At 41.1% G+C, this 27785-nt stretch overlaps 2 protein-coding genes across 3 annotated transcripts; both read right to left on the reverse strand.

Moving 5' to 3' along the window:
- Window positions 1–6736: 6736 nt before the first annotated feature.
- On the reverse strand, window positions 6737–16382 carry LOC112231746 (hepatocyte cell adhesion molecule). Of its 2 annotated transcripts, none has more exons than XM_024398505.2 (6): window positions 16201–16382; window positions 9512–9829; window positions 8813–9091; window positions 8551–8607; window positions 8060–8130; window positions 6737–7249 (listed from the first exon to the last, which is right to left on the reverse strand). In XM_024398505.2, exons 1-6 carry the CDS (start codon window positions 16250–16252, stop codon window positions 7169–7171), a joined length of 858 nt encoding a protein of 285 aa, XP_024254273.2. In that variant the 5' UTR covers window positions 16253–16382; the 3' UTR covers window positions 6737–7168. The 2 variants fall into 2 exon arrangements, with proteins under 2 accessions (XP_024254273.2, XP_024254272.2); XM_024398504.2 differs by having other exon boundaries at window positions 8551–8670; window positions 16201–16381.
- A 10067-nt stretch (window positions 16383–26449) lies between these two features.
- LOC121841775 lies at window positions 26450–27443 on the reverse strand. Its single transcript, XM_042311839.1, has 3 exons — window positions 27143–27443; window positions 26808–27059; window positions 26450–26687 (listed from the first exon to the last, which is right to left on the reverse strand). Exons 1-3 carry the CDS (start codon window positions 27402–27404, stop codon window positions 26473–26475), a joined length of 729 nt encoding a protein of 242 aa, XP_042167773.1. The 5' UTR covers window positions 27405–27443; the 3' UTR covers window positions 26450–26472.
- Between the last annotated feature and the right edge of the window lie 342 nt (window positions 27444–27785).

Here is a 27785-nt window from a genome sequence, read left to right on the forward strand (position 1 = left end):
GCGGATCCTGGCTGAATGGCGGTTCCTGGCTGATTGGCGGATCTGACGGATCCTGGCAGACTGGGGGCTCTGGCGGATCCTGGCTGACTGGCGGCACTGGCGGATCCTGGCTGACTGGTGGCACTGGTGGCTCCTGGCTGACTGGCGGCACTGGCGGCTCCTTGCAGACTGGCGGCACTGGAAACGCTGGGCAGGTCTGGCGGCACTGGAGGCGCTGGGCAGACGGGTGGCTCAGGCGGCGCAGGTCAGACTGGCGACTCTGATGGCGCTGGGCAGACGGGTAGCTCAGGCGTCGCTGGGCAGACTGGTGACTCTGATGGCGCTGGGCAGGCGGGTAGCTCAGGCGGCACTGGGCAGACTGGCGACTCTGATGGCGCTGGGAAGACGGGAAGCTCCGGCAACGCTGGAGAGGAAGGCTCTGGCAGCGCTGGACTGAGGAGCTCTGGCGCCTCTGGAATGAGGGGCTCTGGCGCCTCTGGACTGAGGGGCGGGAGCCCTGACAGCGCCGGACAGGCGGGAGACTCCGGCTGCGCTGGAGAGGAGGAAGGCTCTGACAGCGCTGGACTGAGGAGCTCTGGCACCTCTGGAATGAGGGGCTCTGGCGCCTCTGGACTGAGGGGCGGGAGCTCTGGCAGCGCCGGACAGGCGGGAGACTCCGGCTGCGCTGGAGAGGAGGAAGGATCTAGCAGCACTGGACAGGCGAGACGCACTATAGGCCTGATGCGTGGTGCCGGCACTGGTGGTACTGGGCCGAGGACACGCACCTCAGGGCGAGTGCGGGGAAGAGAAACAGGGAGTACTGGGCTCTGGACACGCATAGGAAGCCTGGTGCGGGGGGCTGCCACCGGAGGGCTGGTGCGTGTAGGTGGCACTGGATAGACAGGACCGTGCAGGTGCACTGGAGCTCTTGAGCATCGAGCCTGCCCAACCTTACCTGGCTCGATGCCCACTCTAGCCCGGCCGATAAGAGGAGCTGGTATGTACCGCACCGGGCTTTGCACCCGCACTGGAGACACTGTGCGCTCCACAGCATAACACGGTGCCTGCCCGGTCTCTCTCGCTCTCCGGTAAGCACAGGAAGTTGGCGCAGATCTCCTACCTGGCTTCGCCATACTCCCCGTGTGCCCCCCCCAATAATTTTTTGGGGCCGACTCTCGGGCTTCCTACCGCGCCGCCGTGCTCGCTTCGCCAACCTCATTCTCCTGTAACCTTCCTCGCACTGCTCCATCGAATCCCAGGCGGGCTCCGGCACTCTCCCTGGGTCGACCGACCACCTGTCTATCTCTTCCCAAGTTGTGTAGTCCAGATTCTGCTCCCATGTCCCGAAATCCTGACATCGCTGCCTCTCCTGCTCCTCATAATGCCGCCTCTCTGTTTTCGCTGCCTCCAGCTCTGTTTTGGGGCGGCCATATTCCCCAGCCTGTGCCCAGGGTCCCTCTCCGTTCAATATCTGTACCCAAGTCCATGAGTCTTTTGATGCTGGCTGCTTGGTCCTGTTGTGGTGGGTGGTTCTGTAACGGTTCTCTTCTTCCTCTTCCTCTGAAGAAGAGGTGTAGCAGGGATCGGACCAAGACGCAGCGTAGTTATAATTCATGGTACTTTTAATAACGAAACTATACATGAAATAGACTACAAAACAGGAAAACTGAAAACCCGAAACAGTCCCGTGTGGTACAAACACTGACACAGGAGACAACCACCCACAAAACAGGCTACCTAAATATGGTTCCCAATCAGAGACAATGACTAACACTTGCCTCTGATTGAGCACCATATCAGGCCAAACATAGAAATAGACAAACCAGACACACAACATAGAATGCCCACCCAGCTCACGTCCTGACCAGCACTAAAACAAGGAAAACACACAAGAACGATGGTCAGAACGTGACAACTTACCCATCCTCCCCAACCAACCTCCCTCCTATTTTTTTGTCTTAAGTAACCTTCTGTCTTTGTAATCAATACTACTTATTGGAGGTGAAAAGATTTACATAAAATACCAAACATCTGTCGATTGAGTCCATAACTACAGAGTATGCCAACACTTGATAGATTGTTTTGGAACAATGATTATAAACCTCACATTTACAGTGTCTGTGTCTGTTCATTGATTCATCTCTCATTAGAATTGAACTGAATTAAATTTTCCTCTGAAAGAGGACTTTCCTTCTCTCCCATTACTTTTCTCAAACTATAACAGGAATTGTATAGACTTGTTTGTGTTTCTGAGAAGGGAATTTATATGTTTAAGGTAATGACTAAAGAATTCCACCCTGAAACTTATAAGACTATATTCCAATAATGCATGTGTGGGACAAGTTAAGAGGGAGAAATATGTGGAGAAAACAGAGGCTGGTAGACTACATATGATAACTCTGAAAAATCTGACAACAGGAGGGCCCTTCCTATGCCTCTCTTATCAGGGTGGAAAAGAACGGTGAGAAACTGCCAAGGCTGGTAGAAAAGTAATAAAACTGTCTCTGTGTGTGTGTGTGTGTGTGTGTGTGTGTGTGTGTGTGTGTGTGTGTGTGTAGAGGGGGTTATAAAGACTGCTCACATTCTGGTTGACTTTAGAGATCTCATGAATAAACTATAATGGACCTTTGCAGAATCTGAGTCTTTGCCTAATTCGTATTAACCCTAGCTATAGGGTTAAAAATATACTTTTTTTAAATGAAAAAACCCTAGCTATACAACCTAGGGGAAATTGGTCAAAGCTATCATGATTGTTATCATCACTGGGATTGAAAATTTTGACAGTTTCCGTGACAGTTTCCCATTTCAATTAAGTTTGATTGAGGACAATTCCTTCTGTGATGATGTAACTATCTATGGAGTATGTGTCCAACCAATCAATTTGAACGTAATAACGATCAGCTTTTCATTCATGCATTTCATCCAAAGTAGGCATGGATTTACACCGCATGTTAAAGGTTAGTTAAACTGCTCCACTCTAAACAGAAAATATTGGTGGTTTCCGGGGATTACGTGGTCAATGTCTATCTGTCATGTAGAGGCCAGATGGTAGAGTGAAAGACGAGTGGTTGAGGAACAGGTAATGTGCTTTATGAAATAGATCATGAGCAGAGAAGTGAGATGGGTGAAAATGCTGCAGTTAGTTTCCAGACAAGTGTTGCAGCATGAGCAAAAAAAGACTGCCGTTTTTGGGGGTCTTAACTGGAAAAGAACAGGCTCTAAATTTTGTAGCTTACGTATATAATATATACTGTACTTTGTGAGAAGTGTGTTGATACTGAGATATCTAAGCTATCTACTCTCTGAAGCCCAGCATTCAGCCCAGCCTGAAACTCAGCAAGTGAAAGAGATTGTGGGAAGTATTTTTTTCCAGAGCAAGTGTTGGAAGTGGGCAGTTAATTTATGAAGCACAGGTGTAGCTGGCTAAACAACGCATTATCAACCATGATCAGAGATTTGAAAAGATGGTGATGTTATGTCAGACCACTTTATCGTAGTTGTTTTTAAAATATAAAATATACATGTTATTTAACAAAACACTGGAATCACAACATTGCACAATCTGATCTTTGTGGAAAAATACATCACACAAATGCACAGAATGATAAATGAGGCACTCGTGTTTTCTGACCAAATGTGATTAAAATTATATTTGGCATGGCATAATATACAATACATGTTTTTATATGAAATATAATTTGGCACAATAATGCATGAGCACAGTCCAAATGTAAAAGCATAGAAAGGTTGGAGAACATTTTGCTGACACATCTTTCAAGACTTACACTATACGGTACACTGGCTCAGAGTACAACATGGTGTAATATGTACAGTACAGTATACAGTATACTGAAATATAAAAATGTTAAACCACTATATGTGGAAAATACATTAGAAGAAAAAAACATTAGGATTAGTCAATATTTAATATTAGAAATGAACAGCTGCCTGGCATTAAAAGTAACAGGACAAAATGTCCCAAATACACACGACAAAATGTCCCAAATACACTTAAACTCAATAAATAGAGAAATACACTTGAAAACCACCCAACAATTACAGTGTTCCCTCCTAATTTGACGCTAGCAGTAGGCTACATTTGGTATTTGATCATTTATTAGGATCCCCATTAGCTGTTGCAAAAGTAGCTGCTACTCTTCCTGGGGTCCACACAAAACATGAAACATGACATATTATTCAACGAGTGGGTCTAATCCTGATTGCTGATTGGTTAAATGCATATTCCAGCCGGTGTCTATTCCACAGGTTTCCTCCAGATAAATCTATGACGTTAAAATGCCTATTTACTCTGTTCCATCTGACTGCGCAATCCACTGTCTCATCAGCCAAGCAATTTATAAACTTGATCTCCACTACAAAAAGCATCTAGACATTATCTCACATTTCTTTTAGACTAACATTTAGTTATCAACAGCGGAGATTTGTATAAACCTTGTTGTCTGTCTCTCCAACATATGCAATATTTTTTCAATATTCAGATTTCATCTCCAACTGTCCCTTAGTAATGAATGTGTAGGGGTCGGGAGTTGGGACGAGAGAGAGAATTAGGCAGAGTTTCTCAGCCTGTCAAAATCATGAATCAGCTGGCATAATTTTTATGGATACATACAAAGAAATGTAAATTGATAAAAGGTCAAACAAAGTTAGTTTGCAGACTTTCCAGTTTCAGATGGAAGTAATTGTGTTAGCTGTGTTGTTGGCTAGCTCCTCTGAAACATTTTCTGTAAGTCTTCACAAGGTTTTCACACACTGTTGCTGGTATTTTGTCCCATTCCTCCATGCAGATCTCCTCTAGAGCAGGGATGTTTTGGGGCTGTTGCTGGGAAACACGGACTTTCAACTCCCTCCAAAGATTTTCTATGGGGTTGAGATCTGGAGACTGGCTAGGCCTATCCATGACCTTGAAATGCTTCTTACGAAGCCACTCCTTCGTTGCCCGGGCGGTGTGTTTGGGATCATTGTCATGCTGAAAGACCCAGCCACGTTTCATCTTCAATGCCCTTGCTGATGGAAGGAGGTTTTCACTCAAAATCTTACAATACATGGCCCCATTCATTCTTTCCTTTACACGGATCAGTCGTCATGGTCCCTTTGCAGAAAAACAGCCCCAAAGCATGATGTTTCCACCCCCATGCTTCACAGTAGGTATGGTTGTCTTTGGATGCAACTCAGCATTCTTTGTCCTCCAAACACAACGAGTTGAGTTTTTACCAAAAAGTTATATTTTGGTTTCATCTGACAATATGACATTCTCCCAATCTTCTTCTGGATCATCCAAATGCTCTCTAGCAAACTTCAGACGGGCCTGGACATGTACTGGCTTAAGCAGGGGGACACGTCTGGCACTGCAGGATTTGAGTCCCTGGCGGCGTAGTGTGTTACTGATGGTAGGCTTTGTTACTTTGGTCCCAGCTCTCTGCAGGTCATTCACGAGGTTCATGAGATCTTGCATGGAGCCCCAGATCCAGGGAGATTATCAGTGGTCTTGTATGTCTTCCATTTCCTAATAATCGCTCCCACAGTTTATTTCTTCAAACCAAGCTGCTTACCTATTGCAGATTCAGTCTTCCCAGCCTGGTGCAGGTCTACAATTTTGTTTCTGGTGTCCTTTGACAGCTCTTTGGTCTTGGCCATAGTGGAGTTTGGAGTGTGACTGTTTGAGGTTGTGGAGGGGTGTCTTTTATACTGATAACAAGTTCAAACAGGTGCTATTAATACAGGTAACGAGTGGAGGCCTCCAAAAGAAGAAGTTACAGGTCTGTGAGAGCCATAAATCTTGCTTGTTTGTAGGTGACCAAATACTTATTTTCCACCATAATTTGCAAATAAATTCATTAAAAATCCTACAATGTGATTATCGGATTTTCTTTTTTAATTTTGTCTGTCATAGTTGAAGTGTACCTATGATGAAAATTACAGGTCTCTCTCATCTTTTTAAGTGGGAGAACTTGCACAATTGGTGGCTGACTAAATACTTTTTTTGCCCCACTGTATAACAATGTATTGAGATAAACTTTTGTTATTGACCAAATACTTATTTTCCACCATAATTTGCAAATAAATTCATTAAAAATCCTACAATGTGATTTTCTGGATTTTTTTTCTCTCATTTTGTCTGTCATAGTTGAAGTGTACCTATGATGAAAATTACAGGCCTCTCTCATCTTTTTCAGTGGGAGAACTTGCACAATTGGTGGCTGACTAAATACTTTTTTGCCCCACTGTATACTGTATGTGGGCTAATGTAGGTGGAGCACAACATGCTCTAATAGGGGAGTCTGCAGGAGGGAGTGATTGTATTCTTCAGAGATCATGAGCTACATACTGTGTACCTAAATAAGGACAAGCAATAAAAGGTCCTTCTTAATAAACTAAACTCTGACTTTCGTACATTCAAACTGCATGAACACAGTTGTAGTCAAAGCAAGATCTGAACTACACTTAATCATGTCTGCATTTTGTGAAAAGCAATAACAGTAAAATCTCACCAAAGATCACTTTCTGAGTCAAAAGGCAAATCAAGATCTACCATTCAGAAATGTTTCAACATAATATATATGGTGGTTTCCAACGTAGCCCTATAGCCATTGTACTGAGGAGTAGGCGGCTTTATCTCACCAAACATCTGCTTTTTTGTACACAGCTGCTATCCACTGGCAAGCTAAACAATGACCAGTTATAAAAAGATACAGGGGAGGCACCTACATTTAAACAACAGAATAGACAACACTGAAAATAAGTTTCGGCCCAGCTGTAGCGTAGCAAACACACTAGTGAATTGTATTAAAAGAGGTTCCATTTGTTTTGATCTATACATTGGGACAATGGGCACTTGAAAAGAGGGATCACCCTACTAATAACCCTAGGTATAGTTATTTAATTTGTCTGCATCAGTGAATCTCATCGAGGCCCAAATTCAACAAGAGACTGAGAATGACCAACAAAGGAGGTTTGAAATGATAACAACAGCACAATGGTTAAATGGGAATTTTCTCCAGAAACAACTGTACAAAAGTTTTTGAGATGAATATTTACTATCATCTTGTCTCAAAGTCCACTAAGATGTAACGCCTTCTCTTGGATGTAAATTATCATGTCACCTTCTCATTAACTTCCTGTTCCCTCTCCTTCATGCAGTGTTAACATCCTCGCTGGCAGCCATGTGATGTTACTGGAGTGTATAATAAACTAATGTCAGGTCAGGGTTGTCTCTAAGTGACTCCAGTTCTGGTATACCTCTTCGCTCCTCCTAGACAGGGAGAGGGAGGGAGGGAAGGATTGAGAGGGACAAGGAAAGAGCAGCAGAGATGGGGGACGAGAAAAGGTGTAGCAAAAAAGTTAAAGAAAAATGATGATGTGTTTCATTATTAGATACTTTGTACCAGAGGAAGGAAACAAGACTGATGCTCTGTTGTTTAATCTCATTGTTCTGCAGAAAGTAACTCAATACTCAACACATCTAGAACCATTCCTAAATCTAGTGGGAGGAACAAAGAAGCCAAGCTTAAAAGTTCACTGACTTGACACATACTGTTAAAGGCACAAGAAGATCAAAGGCATTGCTATACTGAACAAAAATATGAATGCAACTTGCAACAATTTCAAAGATTTAACTGAATTACAGTTCATATAAGGGCACAGCAATGGGTAGGCCAGGGAGGGCATAGGTCCACCCACTTGGGAGCCAGACCCCCCTCCCTTCCCTCCCCTCCCAGACAACCTGCAGGTGAAGAAGCCTGATGTGGTGGTCCTGGCTGGTATGGTTACATGTGGTCTGCAGTTGTGAGGCCGGTTGAATGGGTAGGTGTGTCCAAACGTTTGACTGGTACTGTATGTACAATATGCAGTGTGGCGTCTCATTGTGTAACCCAAACATTTCAAATGGGCAAAACTGGTTGCAGTGACATCAGGCCGGTTATCAAACTCAGGTGGTCTGTGCAACTCAATACCACATTAACCCACTGACACAGAGCTAAAGCCAACAGTTGTAGACATGAGGGCTGATAAAGCTGCTGTATTGCATCTCCTATGTTTATCAGCCTGTAGAATTATTACTAACCTGGTTTTCTGCTGGTTTAATGTGAGTTATCTCTGCATACTGAACGTCATCTTGCTTTCTTTCAGGTGAATCTATAAAGGCAAATAAAGTAAATGAAATATACAGTGTGGGTGGGAGTAACTGACAGATATGTACACATGCTCATCCCCAAGACAGGTTCTGAAAACACTAAAGAATCATGTTACTATGGATTCCTGTGTCTGTGAGGTCTGTTTGGCACCAGAGAACCTATAAAGTAATTGTCAGACTGTGCTTGTGTTTGTGTGCCTTCTGCTTTTTCAACATTTAGAGAAGTGGTCTGAGACAATGCAACTGTCTGAGCAAGCAGAGGAAGTGTGGAAGATACACCACTTCATTTGACCTGCGTCTGTTGTTCAGGCAAACATTTCCTACATTTATAAAACACTATCAATGGTAATTAATAAAGGTTGTGCACAACATGTTTTGAATTTGACAAGGAGAATGACCTCACCCTGTAAAAAGCTAAATACCTGCACGTGAGTGTCCGTTTCTCCTCTTCTTCAGATATATTGTAAGTCCAACAAGTCCTGAGGCAACCAGAACACAGATTACAGCAATAATAAGACAATCTTGAGTCCTCTCATCACCATCTAAAGTAAAAAGAAAGAAAACAATATTTTAATTAAAACATTGGGTTTCATAAAATGAGCTCTACCATACTTATTGTTTCATATAGTAGTTGGTATTGTCTGGATGTCTGCAATGTGACATTGGTACTGTACATGTTTTTACCTGTCATCTTAGAGGGATCACTCTCTATACAGGAATGTGGAACAACAGCTGTCTCCTTGCTCACTGGGTTGGCAGCCTCACATCTGTAAGAGTCTCTGTTCTGTTCATCCACCTTGAGAGGTATAGAGAGGGTGATGTTGTGGTCAGGGCTGCTGGTCTGGTTGAGTATCTCCCCTCCTTTGTACCAGGACAGGGTCACCTCTCTCCCGTTCTCCACAGAACACACTGCGCTACAGGAGATTTTATCATGGACCGTCACCTGAGGTTTGGACAGAACATCTGGAAGACAAATAATGAAAAAAATGTGAATTAGTGAAATGAAACTTATCTTTAAAGTAGCAAAGAGCAGTTGCTACATTCATTTTTGGACTTGAAATGAATTAAATGAAATGTACCCATTGATTCTTGAATAATATTTATAAATGCTTCTTGAGCTTAGAACACATAAAAAAGTTTTACTACGGTGTTTGTAAACAAAGAAATTGTAAACAAACACTATCTATCGACACACTATACTTTTTTACATGATGGCTGATCAGTCCTTGAACCCATAGCTCGGTCTATGAATTTGAGAGTGGTTACATTTCTCCAGACCCATCCCTCAGCGTTTTACCAAACCAAAAGGTGACAGCTTTAGTATTGTTTCTACTGATTGCCACTTTAATGATTTTGTAATTTACAGCACACACACACACTTACAGTACACAGTCAGCTGAAATGTATGTGTTGTCTTCCCTTCATCTGTATTCTCCACAGTATAAACCCCAGAATCATCTATTTGTAAGTCTGACAAAGTGAAGAATCCAGTAACATTGTTCCAGTGAAGGCGGTTTTGAAATCTCTTCTCAAGGTTGGTATTACTTTTTTTAACAGGGTGCACCTGTGCAATACTGCCAAAATGTTGATTAAGTAAATTGCCAGAGTTCAACACCCTTTCTGGAAAATAGAAAACCGTTCCCACGATGCCTTTCACCTGCCGAGTCTCAGGTTGGGCTGAATGCTGCGCTGAGCAGAGTACTGTGGAGAGAAAGAGAAACTCAATATCAACGCATTGACTTAAATATCATAGTTATTCTCTAATAATATAGAAATGTAGCAAATTGCAGTTTTTCTTGATAAAATGTGTCCAAACAGAATTAACATTTTCTAAACAATTAACATGCAGCCCAAAACTGAAACACGTTGGCCAAAATGACACATTTAATTTGCAAAATGCATTAAGACTCTCAAAACATTAAATACATGACACAAAATTAACTCCCTCCATCAAAACATACAACTTGTTATCTAATGAAAAGTAATTTCAATAAATCGTTACACAATGGCCCAATAAATACAAATTACAACTATAAATATACTCTATCATCGTTAACCCTCTTTCATATTTCTGTGCCATTTGTTGATACTATAATTATAGTATGCACCATAAAAGACGAGTAAATATATTATCACAGCATGGGTTGTATTATTTTTTCCTAAAATTATTTAACCAAAGATGACAAACACAGAAAGAATGTCACTGAAGCGCATGAATATCCAGAAACAGAAGGCTTTATTTGACCTTTTTCCATGTTGTCCTTCACAAATGCAGTGATGCTGTACAGTATATACAGAGAATCAAAATAAAATACACCAGGCTATAAAATCACTGCAAAAACAAAGCAATGTAGAAAAGGCAACATGTAACGGTTTTCTTCCTGGGAAGGAGAGGAGGACCAAAATGCAGCGTGGTTATGGTTGAACATCTTTAATAAAGATGATAACGTGAACAATATACATATACAAAATAAGAAAATGTGGAAAAACCGAAGCGGTCCTAACTGGTGCAAAACACAGAGACAGGAAAAATCACCCACAAGATACCTAAAGCATATGGCTGCCTAAATATGGTTCCCAATCAGAGACAACGATAAGCACCTGCCTCTGATTGAGAACCACTCCAGGCAACCATAGACTTACCTAGAACACTCAACTGAACACAACCCCATAGACTTACAAAATAAGACACATAAATCAAGACACATAAATCGGACTCCCGGCCGCACACCTAAACCCATAGGGGAGGGTCTGGGTGGGCGTCTGTCCACTGTGGCGGCTCTGGCGCGGGACATGGACCCCACTCCAACACAGTCTTAGTCCGCTTACTTAGCGTCCGACCTTGGAATAGTAACCTTAACAAAGGGCCCCACTGGACTGAGGGGCAGCGGATCCTGGCAGACTGGCGGCTCTGGCGGATGCTGGCAGACTGGCGGCTCTGGCGGATGCTGGCAGACTGGCGGCTCTGGCGGATCCTGGCAAACTGGCGGATCCTGGCAGACTGACGGATCTGGCGGATCCTGGCAGATCTGGACTGGCGGATCCTGGAAGACTGGCGGCTCTGGCGGATCCTGGACTGGCGGCTCTGGCGGCTCCATGGAAGACTGGCGGCTCTGGCGGCTCCTGGCAGACTGGCAGCTCTGGCGGCTCCATGCAGACTGGCAGCTCTGGCGGCTCCTTGCAGACTGGCAGCTCTGGCGGCTCCTTGCAGACTGGCGGCTCTGGCGGCTCATGACAGATGGGAGACTCTGGCGGCTCATGACAGATGGGAGACTCTGGCGGCTCATGACAGACGGGAGACTCTGGCGGCTCATGACAGACGGGAGACTCTGGCGGCTCATGACAGACGGGAGACTGAAATGTTTGGAAATATTTTAGTCACTATTTTTGCTGACAAAATTAACACTGATCCAATCAATTGACCACTTTAAAAAATACTTGAAAGTACTACTTAAGAAGTTTGTTTGGGTATCTGTACTTTACTTGATTATTTATATTTTTGACAACTTTTACTTTTACTTCACTACATTCCGAAATAATATATATATATATATATATATATATATATATATATATACTGTATATATATACTTTTTACCCCATACATTGTCCCTGACACCCAAAAGTACTATTTTTACATTTTGAATGCTTAGCAGGACAGGACAATGATAACATTTACACACTTATCAAGAGAACATCCCTGGTCATCCCTACTGACTCTGATCTGATGACTCACTGAACACATGTTTAGTTTGTAAATGATGTCTGAGTGTTGGAGCGTTCCCCTTGCTATCCATACATTAAAATAAACAAGAAAATGATGCCGTCTGGTTTGCTTAATTGAAGAAATTTGAAATTATTTATACTTTATACTTTTACTTTTGATACTTAAGTATATTTCAAACAAAATACTTTTATACTTTTACTCAAGTAGTATTTTACTGGGTGACTTTCACTTTTACTTGAGTCATTTTCTATTAAGGTTTATTTACTTTTAGTCAAGTACTGCTTAATATACATCCAATGATGCTGCCGAGATGGTGCTATGTCTTGTTCAGAAGCCTGACTTATGAACATTAAGAAACATTAAGAAACAATTAAACATACAGCTTCATAACTGGCAAAAATATATTTTGTACAGGCTAAATGCAGCGGTATGATTTTGTTTATATTGTTAGGGACAGATACAATATATACAGTGCTCTCCACTAATTTTGTCACCCTTGGTAAATATGAGCAAAATGGGCAGTGAAAAAAACGTCTTTATTGTTTACCCTCTTGGTCTTTCATTTAAAAAATCACACAAATACAAACTTTAATTAAAGTAAAATAATTGAAAAAAATACACTCTTACATACAACTTTTTTTTCTCAAATATAGAGTACCTGACAAACGTTTGGACATATCTACTTATTCAAGGTTTTTTCTATTTTTTTTACTATGTTCTACATTGTAGAATAATAACACATATGGAATCATGTAGTAACCAAAAAAGTATATTTTATACTTTAGATTCTTCTAAGTAGCCACCCTTTGCCTTGAAGACAGCTTTGCACACTATTGGCAATCTCTCAACCAGCTTCATGAGGTAGTCACCTGGAATGCTTTTCAAACTGTCTGGAAGGAGTTCCCACATATGCTGAGCACTTGTTGACTGCTTTTCCTTCACTCTGCGGTCCAACTCATCCCTAACCAACTCAATTGGTTGAGGTCAGGTGAATGTGATGGCCAGGACATCGGATGCAGCAATCCATCACTCTCATTATTGGTCAAATAGCCCTTACACAGCCTGGAGGTGTGTTTTGGGTCATTGTCCTATTGAAAAACAAATGATTGTCCCACTAAGCGCAAACCAGATGGGATGGTGTATCGCTGCAGAATACTGTTGTAGCAATGTTGGTCAAGTGTGCCTTGAATTCTAAATAAGTCACAGACAGTGTTACCAGCAAAGCACCCCCACACCATCACACCTCCTCCTCCATGCTTTATGGTGGGACCCACACATGCGGAGATCATCCATTCACCTACTCTGTTTCTCTCAAGGACATGACGGTTGGAACCAAAAATCTCAAATTTGAACTCACCAGAACAAAGGACAGATATCCACCGGTCTAATGCCCATTGCTGTTGTTTCTTGGCCTAAGCAAGTCTCTTCTTCTCATTGGTGTCCTTTAGTAGGGGTTTATTTGCAGCAATTTGACCATGAAGACCTGATTCACACAGTCTCCTCTGAACAGTTGATGTTGAGATATGTCTGTTACTTGAACTCTGTGAAGCATTTATTTGGGCTGCAATCTGAGGTGCAGTTAATTGAAAATGTCTGAGGCTGGTAACTCGAATGAAATTATCCTCTACAGCAGAGGTAACTCCAGGTCTTCCTTTCCTGTGATGGTCCTCATGAGGGCTAGTTTCATCATAGCGGTTGATGGTTTTGCGACTGCACTTGAAGGAACTTTCAAAGTTCTTGAAATGTTCCGTATTGACTGACCTTCATGTCTTAAAGTAATGATGGACTGCCGTTTCTCTTTGCTTATTTGAGCTGTTCTTGCCATAATTTCAACATTGTCTTTTAACAAATAGGGCTATCTTCTGTATACTAACCCTACCTTGTAAGACACAACTGATTGGCTCAAACGCATTAAGAAGGAAAGAAATTCCACAAATTAACTTTTAAAAAGGCACACCTGTTATTTGAAATGCGTTGAGAGAATGCCAACAGTGTGCAAAGCTGTGGCTAGTTTGAAGAATCTCACTTTTTTGATTACTACATGATTCCATATGTGTTATTTCATAGTTTTGATGTGTGTTATTTCATAGTTTTCACTATTATTCTATGGGAATCTTCAACCGTTGAACTATGTTCTTTTAACCATTTCCTGATTTGTCTTTCCCATAGCGATGGATAAATATGGGAACTTGGCCTGTATGTCACCTCCTATTTATACCCCGGTGAAACAGGAAGTCATGGCTTACCACTTAAGCATTCCTAATAACTCAGGTGAACTTAAAAACATCAAATATGAATGGGAATAGACTGCAGTTAGATTTACTCATAAGAATTTCTAGGGGTGCCAATAACTGTGGCACACATGTTTCGGAGAGAAATATTTATCACATTTATTACACCTTTTTTTTCTCTTATTTAACAGCCTGTATTGAAATCACAGCCTCTCTGGGGCTGCAACATGCGCTCATTCAGTGTCTTGCTCTGGTGTGATATTACAATATTCTGCTAGTCTCCAGTCATGTAAAATGAAGTAGAATTGCATAAAAGTGTTTAAAAAGGCAATTTATTCTCAGAATTCAAATAAGATGATAGATTCATGCAGTGCTTTTATTATAATGGAGACCTTTTCCCCTCTACCCTTGTCCGCGGTGGAATGTGAATCCACAACCGTCTGACAACTTTGGCATGTAGGCTAATGCTTACAAAATGAAGGACAGCTTCTAAAACTACATTTCTAAAGGCTCTGGTCTGCCCTAGGATTGAGGGTAAACAGTAGGCATGCTCTCTGCTATCCACTTTGTTTCATTTTGGGTACAGGGGAGGGTCACTTGTCTCATTTCAAATGGTCAGGGAGTGTAAAAATATATTTTACTGAAGGGTCATCCATATTCATTTCAGAGAGGTCCTATTTTCTCCAGGTATCCCTCATTATAAATACCTTACAGTCCCTTAACAGTTCACAAGCACCTCAGTCAAGAAACTCAAGATAGAGCTGACAGACGTAACCCAAACTTGAAAACCCACATCATTTCCTTCTCACACTACATCTTAAATACTTTGAGGGCTTGTTTCCCAGACACATATTAGGCCTAGTCCTGGCCTAAAACCCTGTTTTAACGGAGATTCTACATTGTGCATACTTTTTAGTCCAGGGCTTAATCTGTGTCCAGGAAACAGGCCCTGAATGTTTGATCTACGGGGGTTCTTCATTTAGTTGATGGACCTACAGTATGCTCATTGTCATTCAATGATACAACACCATGGAGGAGATTCACAACTCTAGCTCTTATCATGACAATAATGTTTTAAAACGTCATACGAAACATAAACATAGTTGTTCTTGTTACAGTTTCAGAAATGGGGAAGTTGTTTAAGAGCAGCACTTTAGGCAAGTTGGACAAACATCTAATGCAGTGAGTTGATAAAATCTCGTTACCAAGAGGAAATGCTCTCTCTTCTCCATCCTGAACACAGAGGGGGATGACTTGTGTGAGCTCACATTATTATAAATTGTTTTAAACTTAGGCAAGTCAGTTAAGAACAACTTCTTATTTTCAATGATGGCCGAGGTACAGTGGGTTCAGGGGTAGAACGACATATTTGTACATTGTCAGCTCAGGGGTTTGAACTTGCAACCTTCCGGTTACTAGTCCAACGCTCTAACCACTAGACTACTCGGCCACCCCTTCAAGCCCAACATTCAAATAAGAGGCAAATTGGTTGCAGTCAGATCATTAGTCCCAGAGAAACAGATAAAGTCACCTTGAGTTACTCAATTTGATTAACTTCGCTTTCTCTATGAGATACAACAGAGTTTGTCTGCACAATTTTTTTCCACACAACTGTTGTTAGGTGTAGCCATTGACGCTTGTGAACATAGCCACTGGAAGTAGTGGTGCTGTAACACCCCCTGAAAAATGAAAAAGAAGGAAAAAAACGGGAAAAAAACACCGCCCAGCCCCCACCATCAAACTGCTTTTTAAGGCTATGCTTGTGTAAATGCTTTGGCACATAAAAACTCCCTACAACCTTAGCAAATGGGTCGATGCCTCCTTTTTATATCAGCTGTGTAACTTGAGGGTGTAGGCTACGCCTGGAACAACAGTGGAAGTCCCATAACATTGTATAAAGCATCAGGTAGCCAAGACTGCAGACATAGTAATTACATTTGGGAACATAACTAATAAGACTAATAAGCCTACATGTATAGCTTACCTATATATATATATATGACGTTTCTGTATCACATGGAAAAATGTCTAAATGTGTCACACATGATATTAACACAGCTGTCTCTAGTCTCAACTCTCCACAACCACAGTCACAATAATCAAGGGACACATACCGAAGAGATGCAGTAGCGTCACCTTCAGTTTTTTTCTTTGAGAAAACAGCATTGTAGCCTACAGTCCATACAATCATCCAACTGGTTCCACTAAATCATCTACAAATAACAAGACATAGTGTGAGATACTCGACAAGAGCGCCCAGACATTGAGTTTGTTAGTTTAAGCTTTCCCATTGGCCGGGTGGGTGGAGTTTGCATTCATTTTGAAACAACTACAACTCCATCTACAACTGTATTTGCTTTTCACATACAACACAAAAAAGAGGAGGGGCATGGAGGGAGATATTATCCTGTTATCAGAGCGGCAGCCTTGGTGGTGTACCCAGGAATCTTTGCAGTGTTTTTCAAAATGATGAAACCGCATCAAAGGTAACACCTTTTTTGTCTCTCAAAAGACTGTAATAGATGCACTTATCCTGTGTGCATTCTTTTTAGCCCAGATAATTGTTGAATGTTGAGTGATGATGGATGAGCATTCCATTTCGAGGCAGAGAACAGAGAGAGAGAGAGAAGGGGGAGAGTGAGAGAAGGGGGAGAGCGAGAGAGGGGACAGCGAGAGAGAGGGGGGGGGAATAGAGAGGGGAGGAGAGAGAGAAAACAGCCAGGAACACTCTCTAATCATTCTTGATTAAATAAACATTTAATTATTATTATTTTTTTTACATCAAATAACATTTTATTTTATTGGTCATGCGCACATATTTAGCAGATGTTATTGCGGGTGTAGCGACGTGCATTAATTTAAAGGATATTGTATGTTTGTGAAGGAATTCACCAGGTGACACAATAATGATCCATTTGAACATGGCGTAATGTGTTTAGTGTCTGTGTGTGCAGACTGTCAGCTTTAAGTTGAGGGTATTTTCATCCATATTGGGTGAACCGTTTAGGAATTACAGTATTTCTTGGTCATAGTTCCCCCATTTTAGGGGACCAAAAGTATTGGGACATTTTGTTTAGTTTGAAAATGTGTTGTTGGTTGTGTAGATCAGTGGAGAAAAAAAATCCCAATTGAATCCCTTTTAATATTTAAATTTAAGGTGGCAAAATGTGAAAACTGTGCAAGGGTGTGTTGAATTACACTAGGCACTGGGGGCCCTATTCAGACTTGAGACAAGTTGATTTAATATGGATTTAAGCCCCCCAAATTATACTTAAGCCAACTTTTTGTCAATTTATCTCAGTCTGAATCTGGGCCTGTAAGAACTAAACTACCTAACCCAACACTATCAACCTCCCATCTCCATAAGTTGGTTCCACATTAGCCTTATATTATCAGAGAACAACGTTTTTTTTAAACTAATAATAGCTCATTGAAAATCAGTTACAGTACACTCAATAATAACAATATCCCTACTTTTTAGCACTTTGAGATTGTTTTTAACTGAAAGCAGGGTAAAAATGAAATGTATTATTATTGATTACTTTTACTCTTAAATGACATGCATGTCGAGCAAATATGTCTACCTAGATAAGCTTTGTCACAGACACGTTCATTTATTCTTCAATTCCTCACAGCTCGTTAAATACATTCTTGTAACACCTGAACTGACACATTTGTGAATGATAGCAGGACAGACAGGTTTCATCTGCATTCTGATTGGTTTTCTCAACTTTTGTGACATTATTTTAAGGATATTGTATAGTATTTTTTTTCCTATTCATTTTCGGAGAAGTTTGTAGTTCTGTAGTTTGTGATTTATAAGAAATTGTGGAGTAGATGCCTTGGAATCAGGACAAGACCCGAGGTAAGACAACAACGGACACATTTATGTAATAGGGTGAACTATAACTTTTATAAGATACACCGGACACAAATGACATGGCGACAGACAGTGGTGGCTGCTGAGCTGGATGTAGATGGGTCTTTGATGGTCATGGGACAGACGGCACAAGCTGTGGTCAAAGACAGACTCCAGAAGATTGTTGCAGCTTAATGTCCCACATGGGAATAAGAGGACTGAGTAAGTAAGTATAACTTTTAACGCTAAGAAATATTGTAAATATGAACCTTTAAAATCTTGAATCTTGAAATTAATACCAGAATCATTTTGACATCCAAGGCAGTCATTCACATACAGGATAGTTGGTAAATACTAGGCTTCTTTGAATGGAACATGGATATGTTGCCAGTAAACAGTTTTGATATTGGCTCATTACAACATCTCTAAAAAACACATTTATGAAAAAATTATTACCAAGTAGAGATGAGTATTGTATTTATTTATCCTTTAACCAGGCCATTGTTGTTAGAAACCTATTTTGAGAGGGTTATGTTACCATTTAGCAGTTGTCAGTTAATTCAGCTGTGCTAATGACACTAAAGACGTCTCTTTTCTTGTTCTAAGGAGGTGTTTTTAACCAGAACAAGAACAGTTCACCACGTTCATACACTCAACTATGACACTATGACAACTGCGATACCCTCATAACCCACAGCTTTTTTCTTCTCACACAATAACAGTATCATTATTGAGACATTCACAGCATTCTCGTTTACTGTTCTGACCACATTGACGTTTTACGTGAAGCCCACTGCCTGTTTCCTCAACCACTGGGTCTTTAATGGTCACGGGACAGACGGCACAAGCTGTGGTCAAAGACAGACTCCAGAAGAAAATTGTTGCAGCTTAATGTCCCACATGGGAATAAGAGGACTGAGTAAGTAAGTATAACTTTTAACACTATGAAATATTGTAAATCTTGAACCTTTAAAATCTTGAAATGAACACCACAATCATTTTGACATTCAGGGCAGTCATTCACATACACGACATTTGGTAAATACTAGGCTTCTTTGAATGGAACATGGATATGTTGCCAGAAAACAGTATTTATATTGACTCATTACCATATCTCTAGAAAAACACTTTTATGAAAATGATATTACCAATTAGAGATAAATATAGTATTTATTTATCCTTTAACCAGAGCCTTGAGGTTAGAAACCTATTTTGAGAGGGTTATGTTAGCTAGTTAAACCATTTAGCAGTTGTCAGTTAATTCAGATGTACTAATGGCACTAAAGACGTCTCTTTTCTTGTTCTACGGGAGTGTTTTTAACCAGAACAAGAACAGCTCATCACGTTCAGACACTCAACTGTGACACCATGACAACTGCAACACCCTCATAACCCACAGCTTTTTTCTTCTCACACTATAACAGTATCATTATTGAGACATTCACAGCGTTCTCAACCATCTTCCCCATCTCATTTACTGTTCTGACCACATTGACTTTTTACGTGAAGCCCACTACCTGTATCCTCAACCACTTGTCTCTCGCTCTTCTCTATGTGACAGACATTTCCTTTTTAAAGAAGAACAGTCTGATACCATTAAATGCGACAAAAAGTTCAATCCACAAATAGTATAAACCTCAACTTACTCTGATCTTGCAGCTGTAGGGACAGTGCCTTCAGTGTTCCCGCTACTCTTCATCTCCTGCTCCAGGATCCTCCTGCAGTCTGTTCACCAACATCAGTCTGTCGAATATTTCCTTTTTGATGGTAAGCTGGCTGTTGCCTGTGGTGATACGAGATGTAAACCCACAGAGGTATATAACAGAACAACAGCAATGATTGCAACCTATGCTGAAGATAAAAAAAATACACCACAATAGATACCTTCTGCAGTCATATACTTACTGTTGCCAAGTCTCTCCCATGGCCGCACAAATTTGTCGGTATTGAGCAGCTCATCCACTGTGGGGAGCCTAAACTCTGCCTGCTACTCGTGAAGTTGAGCAATGGCAACTGTCAAGGCTGCCTTGTCCTCAACAATTTCTCAGAATCTGATGCCTCCTCTTGTTGCCATCTGAATAAAAAAGGGTGATTAGATGGACTGTAGATTTAAACATTAAGGGCCGAGGGGGTGTGGTATATGGCCAATATACCACGGCTAAGGGCTGTTCTAATGCACGACACAACGGGAGGTGTCTGGATACAGCCCTTTAGACGTGGTATATTGGCAATATACCACAAACCCCCGAGATGCCTTATTGCTTTTATAAAACTGATTACCAACGTAATTAGGGCAGTAAAAAAATATGTTTTTTCATACACGTGGTGTACGGTCTGATATACCACGTCTGTCAGCCAATCAGCATTCGGTGCTCGAACCACTCAGTTTATAATCAGATATATTACATGACTGTAAGTTATAGAGCTACAAGAGAGGCACAAACAAAGAGAGTACGAAGCATCAACTCAAGTTACACTGCTGTTTAAGGTCACGTAATTTCACAGTTTAATTAAATGTTTACATCAATTAATAACATAGGTCATGCCTATATTTTATCAGAAACATGGTCTGATGTATATAAATCATGTATTGTATTTCACAAATCAGTTGTACTGCTTGATGAATAATGTGTTTGAGGTCATATTGTTGTTGGGCCTTACCTGTCAAACGGTAGAGGGAGTGATTATTCGGTTTCACACTGAGGTAAAGCGCCTCAATCTTCTTCTGGAGATGCCCTGTCTGCCCTGTCTGACTATCCTGAAGTATGGCTGTCAAACATAGGGCAAGTTACTAACATGACTCTACTGACATCAATGCAATTCCGAAGTTGAGAGACAGGTTTCTACCTTCAGGCCACTGCTGCACCTCAGCAAAACCAAGTCTGAAGCGCACCGTGGTCCAAGAGTGGGCAAAGCTGTCATCAAGAAAAAGGGTGGATAATTTGAAGGATCTCAACTTTAAAATATATTCGTTTAACACTTTTTTGGGGTTAAAACATGATTCCGTATGTGTCATTTCATAGTTTTGATGTCTTCACAATTATTCTACAATGTAGAAAATAATACAAATAAAGAAACACCCTTGAATGATGAGGTGTGTCTGAACTTTTGACTTGTATTGTATGTGAGGTCAGCGTTAATGCACACAGCACACCACAAAGAGTCGCTAGAGCGCGATGGAACAAGGACATCCCGGCCGGCCAAACCCTCCCCTAACACAGGCGAGACTGATCCAATTGTGCGCCGCCCCATGGGTCTCCCGGCCACGGCCAGCTGCGACACAGTCTGGGAATGATCCCGTGTCTGTAGTGACGGCTCAAGCACTGCGATCCAGTGCCTTAGACCGCTGTGCCACTTGGGAAGCCAATCAAATATATATATGGTAGATTCACACATGAGAGATGTGATTTGGTAATTATTGTGGATGGTGGATTTTCTTGATTGTGAGGACTTCGCTACATTGTGCAAAAGCAAAAAGGTAATGCCTCCACAGTTAACACACAAATGATACGAATCTGCTTTAATTCCTTAACATCTCAGGTGCAACGCTGATATGACTTTTTATGAACTATGTTTGTATATTCACATTTACACAATTGGTATACAGACAGCAAAAAGAGATTGACAGTTTACAGTTTTTACTGGTGAAGTCGGAAGTTTACATACACCTTAGCCAAATACGTTTAAACTTTTCACAATTCCTGACATTTAATCCTAGTAAAAATTCCCTGTCTTAGGTTAGTTAGGATCAGCACTTTATTTTAAGAGTGTGAAATGTCAGAATAATAGTAGGGAGAATGAATTATTTCAGCTTGTATTTCTTTCATCACATTCCCAGTGGGTCAGAAGTTTACATACACTCAATTAGTATTTGGTAGCATTGCCTGTAAATTGTTTAACTTGTGTCAAAGATTTCGGGTAATCTTCCACAATAAGCTTCCCACAATAAGTTGGTTGAATTCTGGCACATTCCTCCTGACGGAGTGTAACTGAATCAGGCTAGTAGGCCTCCTTGCTCGCACACGCTTTTTCAGTTCTGCCCACAAATTTTCAATAGGATTGAGGTCAGGGCTTTGTGATGTCCACACCAATACCTTGACTTTGTTGTCCATAACCCCTATATTAACCCCTATATACTGTACAATGAGGAATTCAACTACAAAAAAATACTTCTCCCATTTTGTGGACCATTGACGACACCCACAAGATGTATAAACAACAACCATAAATAACAATAAAATAAGATACAAAATAAAAACGTGAAGAACATAACTTAATCAGCTCTAATTAGCACATGTAGGACAGTATGCAAGTGTGTGTGCATGGACTTTGCAGATGTATTTTTCACAAGTGCAGCACATAGTATTTGTTTTACAGTCCTTCTTTGGGGGGCAGAATTGGCATCTCCTCCTCTTGCCTGCCCCAGCTGCATCCTCAGGTGAATCAGGACACCTGAGGATGCGGCAGGGTAGCCTAGTGGTTAGAGCGTTGGACTAGTAACCGGAAGGTTGCAAGTTCAAATCCCCGAGCTGACAAGGTACAAATCTGTCGTTCTGCCCCTGAACAGGCTTAAAAATAAGAATTTCTTCTTAACTGACTTGCCTAGTTAAATAAAGGTTCAAAAAATCATTAAAAAAACAAGATTCAGCCCCCTGAAGAGCTTTCACAAGCGCTGAATGTGTAGGGTTACAAGTGCCTTTCCCAGCTGCTCCAGGAACACCCTCCTCTTGTTCCACTTATCAGGCATCCAGGTAGGGTTGATCTTGTTCCATAGCATGAAGGCATTGTATGAGGACACAATGATGTTATGGAAGATGACCAGGGGCCAGTGGGCAGTCATCCTCCTGCAGCTGTAAGTTTAAATCACCTTGTCCAGGTTGTCCACGCCTCCTTTGTTGTGTTTGTAGTTCACGATGACGGCTAGCTTCCTATCCTCACGATCACTGATCTCAGCCGTTTTGTGTAGTGTGCTCATATTCTTGTTCCCCTTTGAGAGGCAAGAAACTAGAGTGGTGGTGGGGGTGAAGGAAAACTTTGATGAGAAGGCCTCTCTCCCCCTTGATGCGAGGAGTGCAGGGGGGCTCAGGCTTGTTCTTTCTAACTGTACCCAATCATGGGGATCTTCCTCTTCAGGAGTTCAATCAGTAGCACACAATCTCAATTTTGTGTGTGTGTGTGTGTGTGTGTGTGTGTGTGTGTGTGTGTGTGCACGCGCGCATGTGTGTGTGTGTCTTTGTGGTTTTTGTGGTGTGTAAATGATTTTAGAACTGCCGGGTCAAAAATGACCCTAAGACAATCTTTGTACCCTGGTGGTGTTCAGCTTTCATGGAAATATGAATAAAGGTGATGTTTCGCTTTTTCTAATGTTGGGGTCACTCTAGGAAAAGTCATCCAATTTCAAGTAGAAAAAAATATAATTTAGGGGGTTTTCTCTGCTGTTAAACATAGTGGTGGGTCATTTTTTTACCCTTAAGACAACACAAGGGTTCTAAGCCATTTTGCCACAACTTTGGAAGTATGCTTAGGATCATTGTCCACTTGAAAGACCCATTTACGACCAAGCTTTAACTTTCTGACTGATGTCTTGAGATGTTGCTTCAAAATATCCACATAAATGACCTTCATATAGATGATGCCATCTATTTTGTGAAGTGCACCAGTCCCTCCTGCAGCAAAGCACCCCCACAACATGATGCTGCCACCCGCGTGATTCACGGTTGGGATGGTGTTTTTCGGCTTGCAAGCCTCCCCTTTTTCCTCGAAACATAACGATGGTCATTATGACCAAACAGTTCTATTTTTGTTTCATCAGATCAGAGGACATTTCTCCAAAAAGTACGATCTTTGTCCCCATGTGCAGTTGCAAACCATAGTCTGGCTTTTTATAGCGGTTTTGGAGCAGTGGCTTCTTCCTTGCTGAGCGGCCTTTCAGGTTATGTCGGTGTAGGACTCGTTTTACTGTGGATATAGATGCTTTTGTACCTGTTTCCTCCAGCATCTTCACAAGGTCCTTCGCTGTTGTTCTGGGATTGATTTGAACTTTTTGCACCAAAGAACATTCATCTCTAGGAGACAGAACATGTCTCATTCCTGAGCGGTATGACGGCTGCGTGGTCCCATGGTGTTTATACTTGCGTACTATTGTTTGTGTGTAGATAAACATGGTACCTTCAGGCGTTTGGAAATTGCTCCCAAGGATGAAACAGAGGTCATGGCTGATTTTTTTTATTTTCCCATAATGTCAAGCATAGAGGCACTGAGTTTGAAGGTAGGCCTGGAAATGCATCCAAAAGTACACCTCCAATTGTCTCAAATGATGTCAATTAGCCTATCAGAAGCTTTTTCTGGAATTTTCAGTGAGTTATAAGTGATACAGTGAGTTATAAGTGAAATAATCTGTCTGTAAACAATTGTCGATGAAAAATGACTTGTGTCATGCACAAAGTAGATGTCCTAACCGACTAGCCAAAACTATAGTTTGTTAACAAGAAATTTGTGGAGTGGTTGAAAAAGTTTTAATGACTCCAACCTAAGTGTATGTAAACTTCCGACTTCAACTGCATATATGGGACACATACAGGCCATAAATAAAGTAGCTACACCATCAAATATCTAATTAAGGGTTGATGTGCTACATAGATTGGGGCAATCAATAAATGGTCCATCATAAAGGAAATGAGCTAAATTAAAAGCTACAATTTATCCCAGCAATTTTGCGAAAAGCGATAAAATGTCACTCAAGATCAAACAGAAAAACGGAAGATCTTCCCCTCAGAAATGTTTCAATACAACATACACGGTGAAAGGAAAACATTTATCTATGGACCTTTTGTTTCTAAAGCAGCCTAACAGCCTTAGCTTCTAAGGAGTAGGTGGCTTTATCTCAAACGCCTGCTCTTTTTATATGATGTACACAGCTGCTATCCACTGGCAAGCTAAACAATGACCAGCTATAAAAAGATACAGGGGAGGCACCTACATTTAAACAACAGAACAGACAATACTGAAAATAAGCGTTGGTCCAGCAGTAGCATAGCAAACACACTAGTGAATTGTATTAAAAGGGGTTCCATTTGTTTTAACCTAAACTGTACATTGGGATTTGGGATAAAAGGCACTTGAAAAGTGAGATTATCCTGATCCTGCTACTAACTCAATGCATAGCTATTGAATTGGTCCTTATCAGTGGATGTCATCGAGCCCCCTATTTGACAGAATGACCTGCAAAAAAAGCCTGAACATCAGTGCAAAAGTTCCAGGGGAATGTTCTCCCATAACAATTGTGCCTCTAAAAGGTTTTCTGGGTGAATATTTTTTTACTTTCATTTTGTTTCAACGTCCTCCTTATGATATACCGCCCTCTCCAGGATATGAGTTATCATGTTGACCTCTCAGCATGAAGGAGCAAAATGGAAAGTCGCTGTGTCAACATCCCCGCTGGCAACGCTGCGATGTAACTGGAGTGTGTAGTAAACCGATGTCAGTTCAGGGTTGTCTCTAAGCCATTTCAGTTCTTGTATAGCTGTTCGCTCCTCCTAGGCAAGGAGTGGGAGGGAGGGGAGGGGAGGGAGGGACAGAGAGTGACAGGGACATCGTTACAACACTGTATATATACATAATATAACGTTTGAAATGTCTTTATTTTTTTGGAACTTCTGTGAGTGTAATGTTTACTGTTCATTTGATTGTTTATTTCCCTTTTGTTTATTATCTACTTCACTTGATTTGGCAAAGTTAACATGTGTTTCCCATGCCAATAAAGCCCTTGAATTGAAATGAATTGAATTGAGAGGGGAGATAAAAAGGAAAAACAAATGTAAAAAAAAAAAAAGATGATAGGCCTCTTTATAATAAAACTTTGTGCCAGAGGAAGGAAACGGTTAACTGATCAAATGCATTATTATATACTATATGTGCTGTGTGGCGTCTCATTGTGTCTCATTGTGCAACCCAACCATATCAGATGGGCAAAACTGGTTGCAATGACATCAGGCCTGGTATCAAACTCAGGTGGTCTGTGCAACTCAATGCCACATGAACCCACTGACAGTTGTAGACATGAGGGCTGCTAAAGCTGCCGTATTGTCAATAAGCCTGTAACATTTTTCCTAACCTGGTTATCTGTTCGTTTTTTAGGAGTTATCGTTGCATCCTCAATGTCAACTTGCACTCTTTCGGCTGAATCTATGAAGACACATAAAGGAAAGTAAATATGGGCCGAAGGTGAGGTGAGGTGCGACTAACTGACAGAGACATACAGACGCTCACCTCCCTGGACAGGTTCTGTAAACACTCAGGACTCATTTGTTACTATGTAAATCAGTGTCTGTGCTTGCAGTCTTTAAGACAGTGTCAGATGAGATGAGCTTTTCAAGTAATCATTGTCAAGAGTGTGTGTGCCTTCTGCTTTTTCAACATTTAGAAGTCGTCTGGGATAATGACACTGTCTGACCAAGCAGAGGAAGTGTAGTATATATTTTACCTGCATCCTGTGTTCAAGCAAACATTTCCTACCTTTTCCAAAACACTACCATTGATTGTAAAAAAATACACACAAAAAAAACAAGGCTAAAGATGTTTTGTCTTTGGGGAGTGAGCTCACACCTGTAACAGATAAATACCTGCCTTGTGAGTGTTCATTTCTACTCTTCCTTAGATAGATTGCTAGTCCAACCAGCCCAGAGGCAACCAGAATGCAGAATACAGCAATAATAACCATACCCAGAGTCATCTCGCTACTGTCTGAAATAAAACACAAGGAAATTATTTTTGTAAAAATGGTTTTGAATGAGCTCAACTACACTTCAGTTTGACTTGGTAATTGCTATTTTCTGGATGGTTTCCATTCAAAATGTCTCTTACCAGCATCATTAGGATGACCATCTTCACTGCAACATTTTGGGACAAGAACTGTCTCAATGCTGACAGGGTTGGCAGCCACACAGCTGTAGGTGGAGTTGTAGTTCTTTCCCTCTACCTCCAAATGGAGAGTTTGGTTTAGTATTTCCTCTCCCCTGTACAAGGTCAAGGTCACCTCTTTTTCATTGTCCACAGAACACACCACACTACAGGAGCTGCTGTCACACTCTGTCACCTGAGGTTTGGAAACAACATCTGGAAGAAAAAATTGGAATAAATTGGAATTGGAAACTATATTAAATGTTTCTGTAATATACAACACACACACACACACTTACTGTATACAGTGAGCTCAAATTTTGTTGTTTTTTTCCCTTCATCTGTATTCTCCACAGTATAAACCCCAGCATCGTCAATCTGAAGGGCTGACAGAGTGAAGTATCTTGTAACATTGTTCAAGTGGAGGCGGTTTTCAAATCTCTTCTCAAGGGTGATTTTGCCTCGTTTACCAGGGTACACATTTGCAATACTATCAAGTTCTCCATAAAGTAAATTGGCAGTCTTGATCACCCTCTCTTGAAAAGAGAAAGACTGTCCCATGATGCCTTTCACCTGCTGAGTCTCAGACTGGACTGTTTGCTGGGAAGCACAGAGTACTGGGGAAAGAGAGAGACTCAATATCAACACAATGACTGCAGTCGCACACTAAATCTCACAATACCTGGATAAGTGTTTAACATGTCAGTAACTGCATCCATATGATATTGTGATCTGATGTCAGACTGCACTGAAGATGACATTGAAATTCAACCATTAGTTCATGTTTTCTGCACGTCTGCAATGTAGTCATCTGGAATGACACTACTGGCTTGAGTATCACAGTCCTTCTTAGATATTTACAGGTCTAATGTGATGGTTGGGGACAGGAAATAATTGTTTGGACTAGTAGTTGAATATTTAGTCAGAAATTAAGAAATGAAA

This window comes from Oncorhynchus tshawytscha, linkage group LG34 (genome assembly GCF_018296145.1).
Source record: "Oncorhynchus tshawytscha isolate Ot180627B linkage group LG34, Otsh_v2.0, whole genome shotgun sequence".
Lineage (NCBI taxonomy): Eukaryota > Metazoa > Chordata > Actinopteri > Salmoniformes > Salmonidae > Oncorhynchus > Oncorhynchus tshawytscha.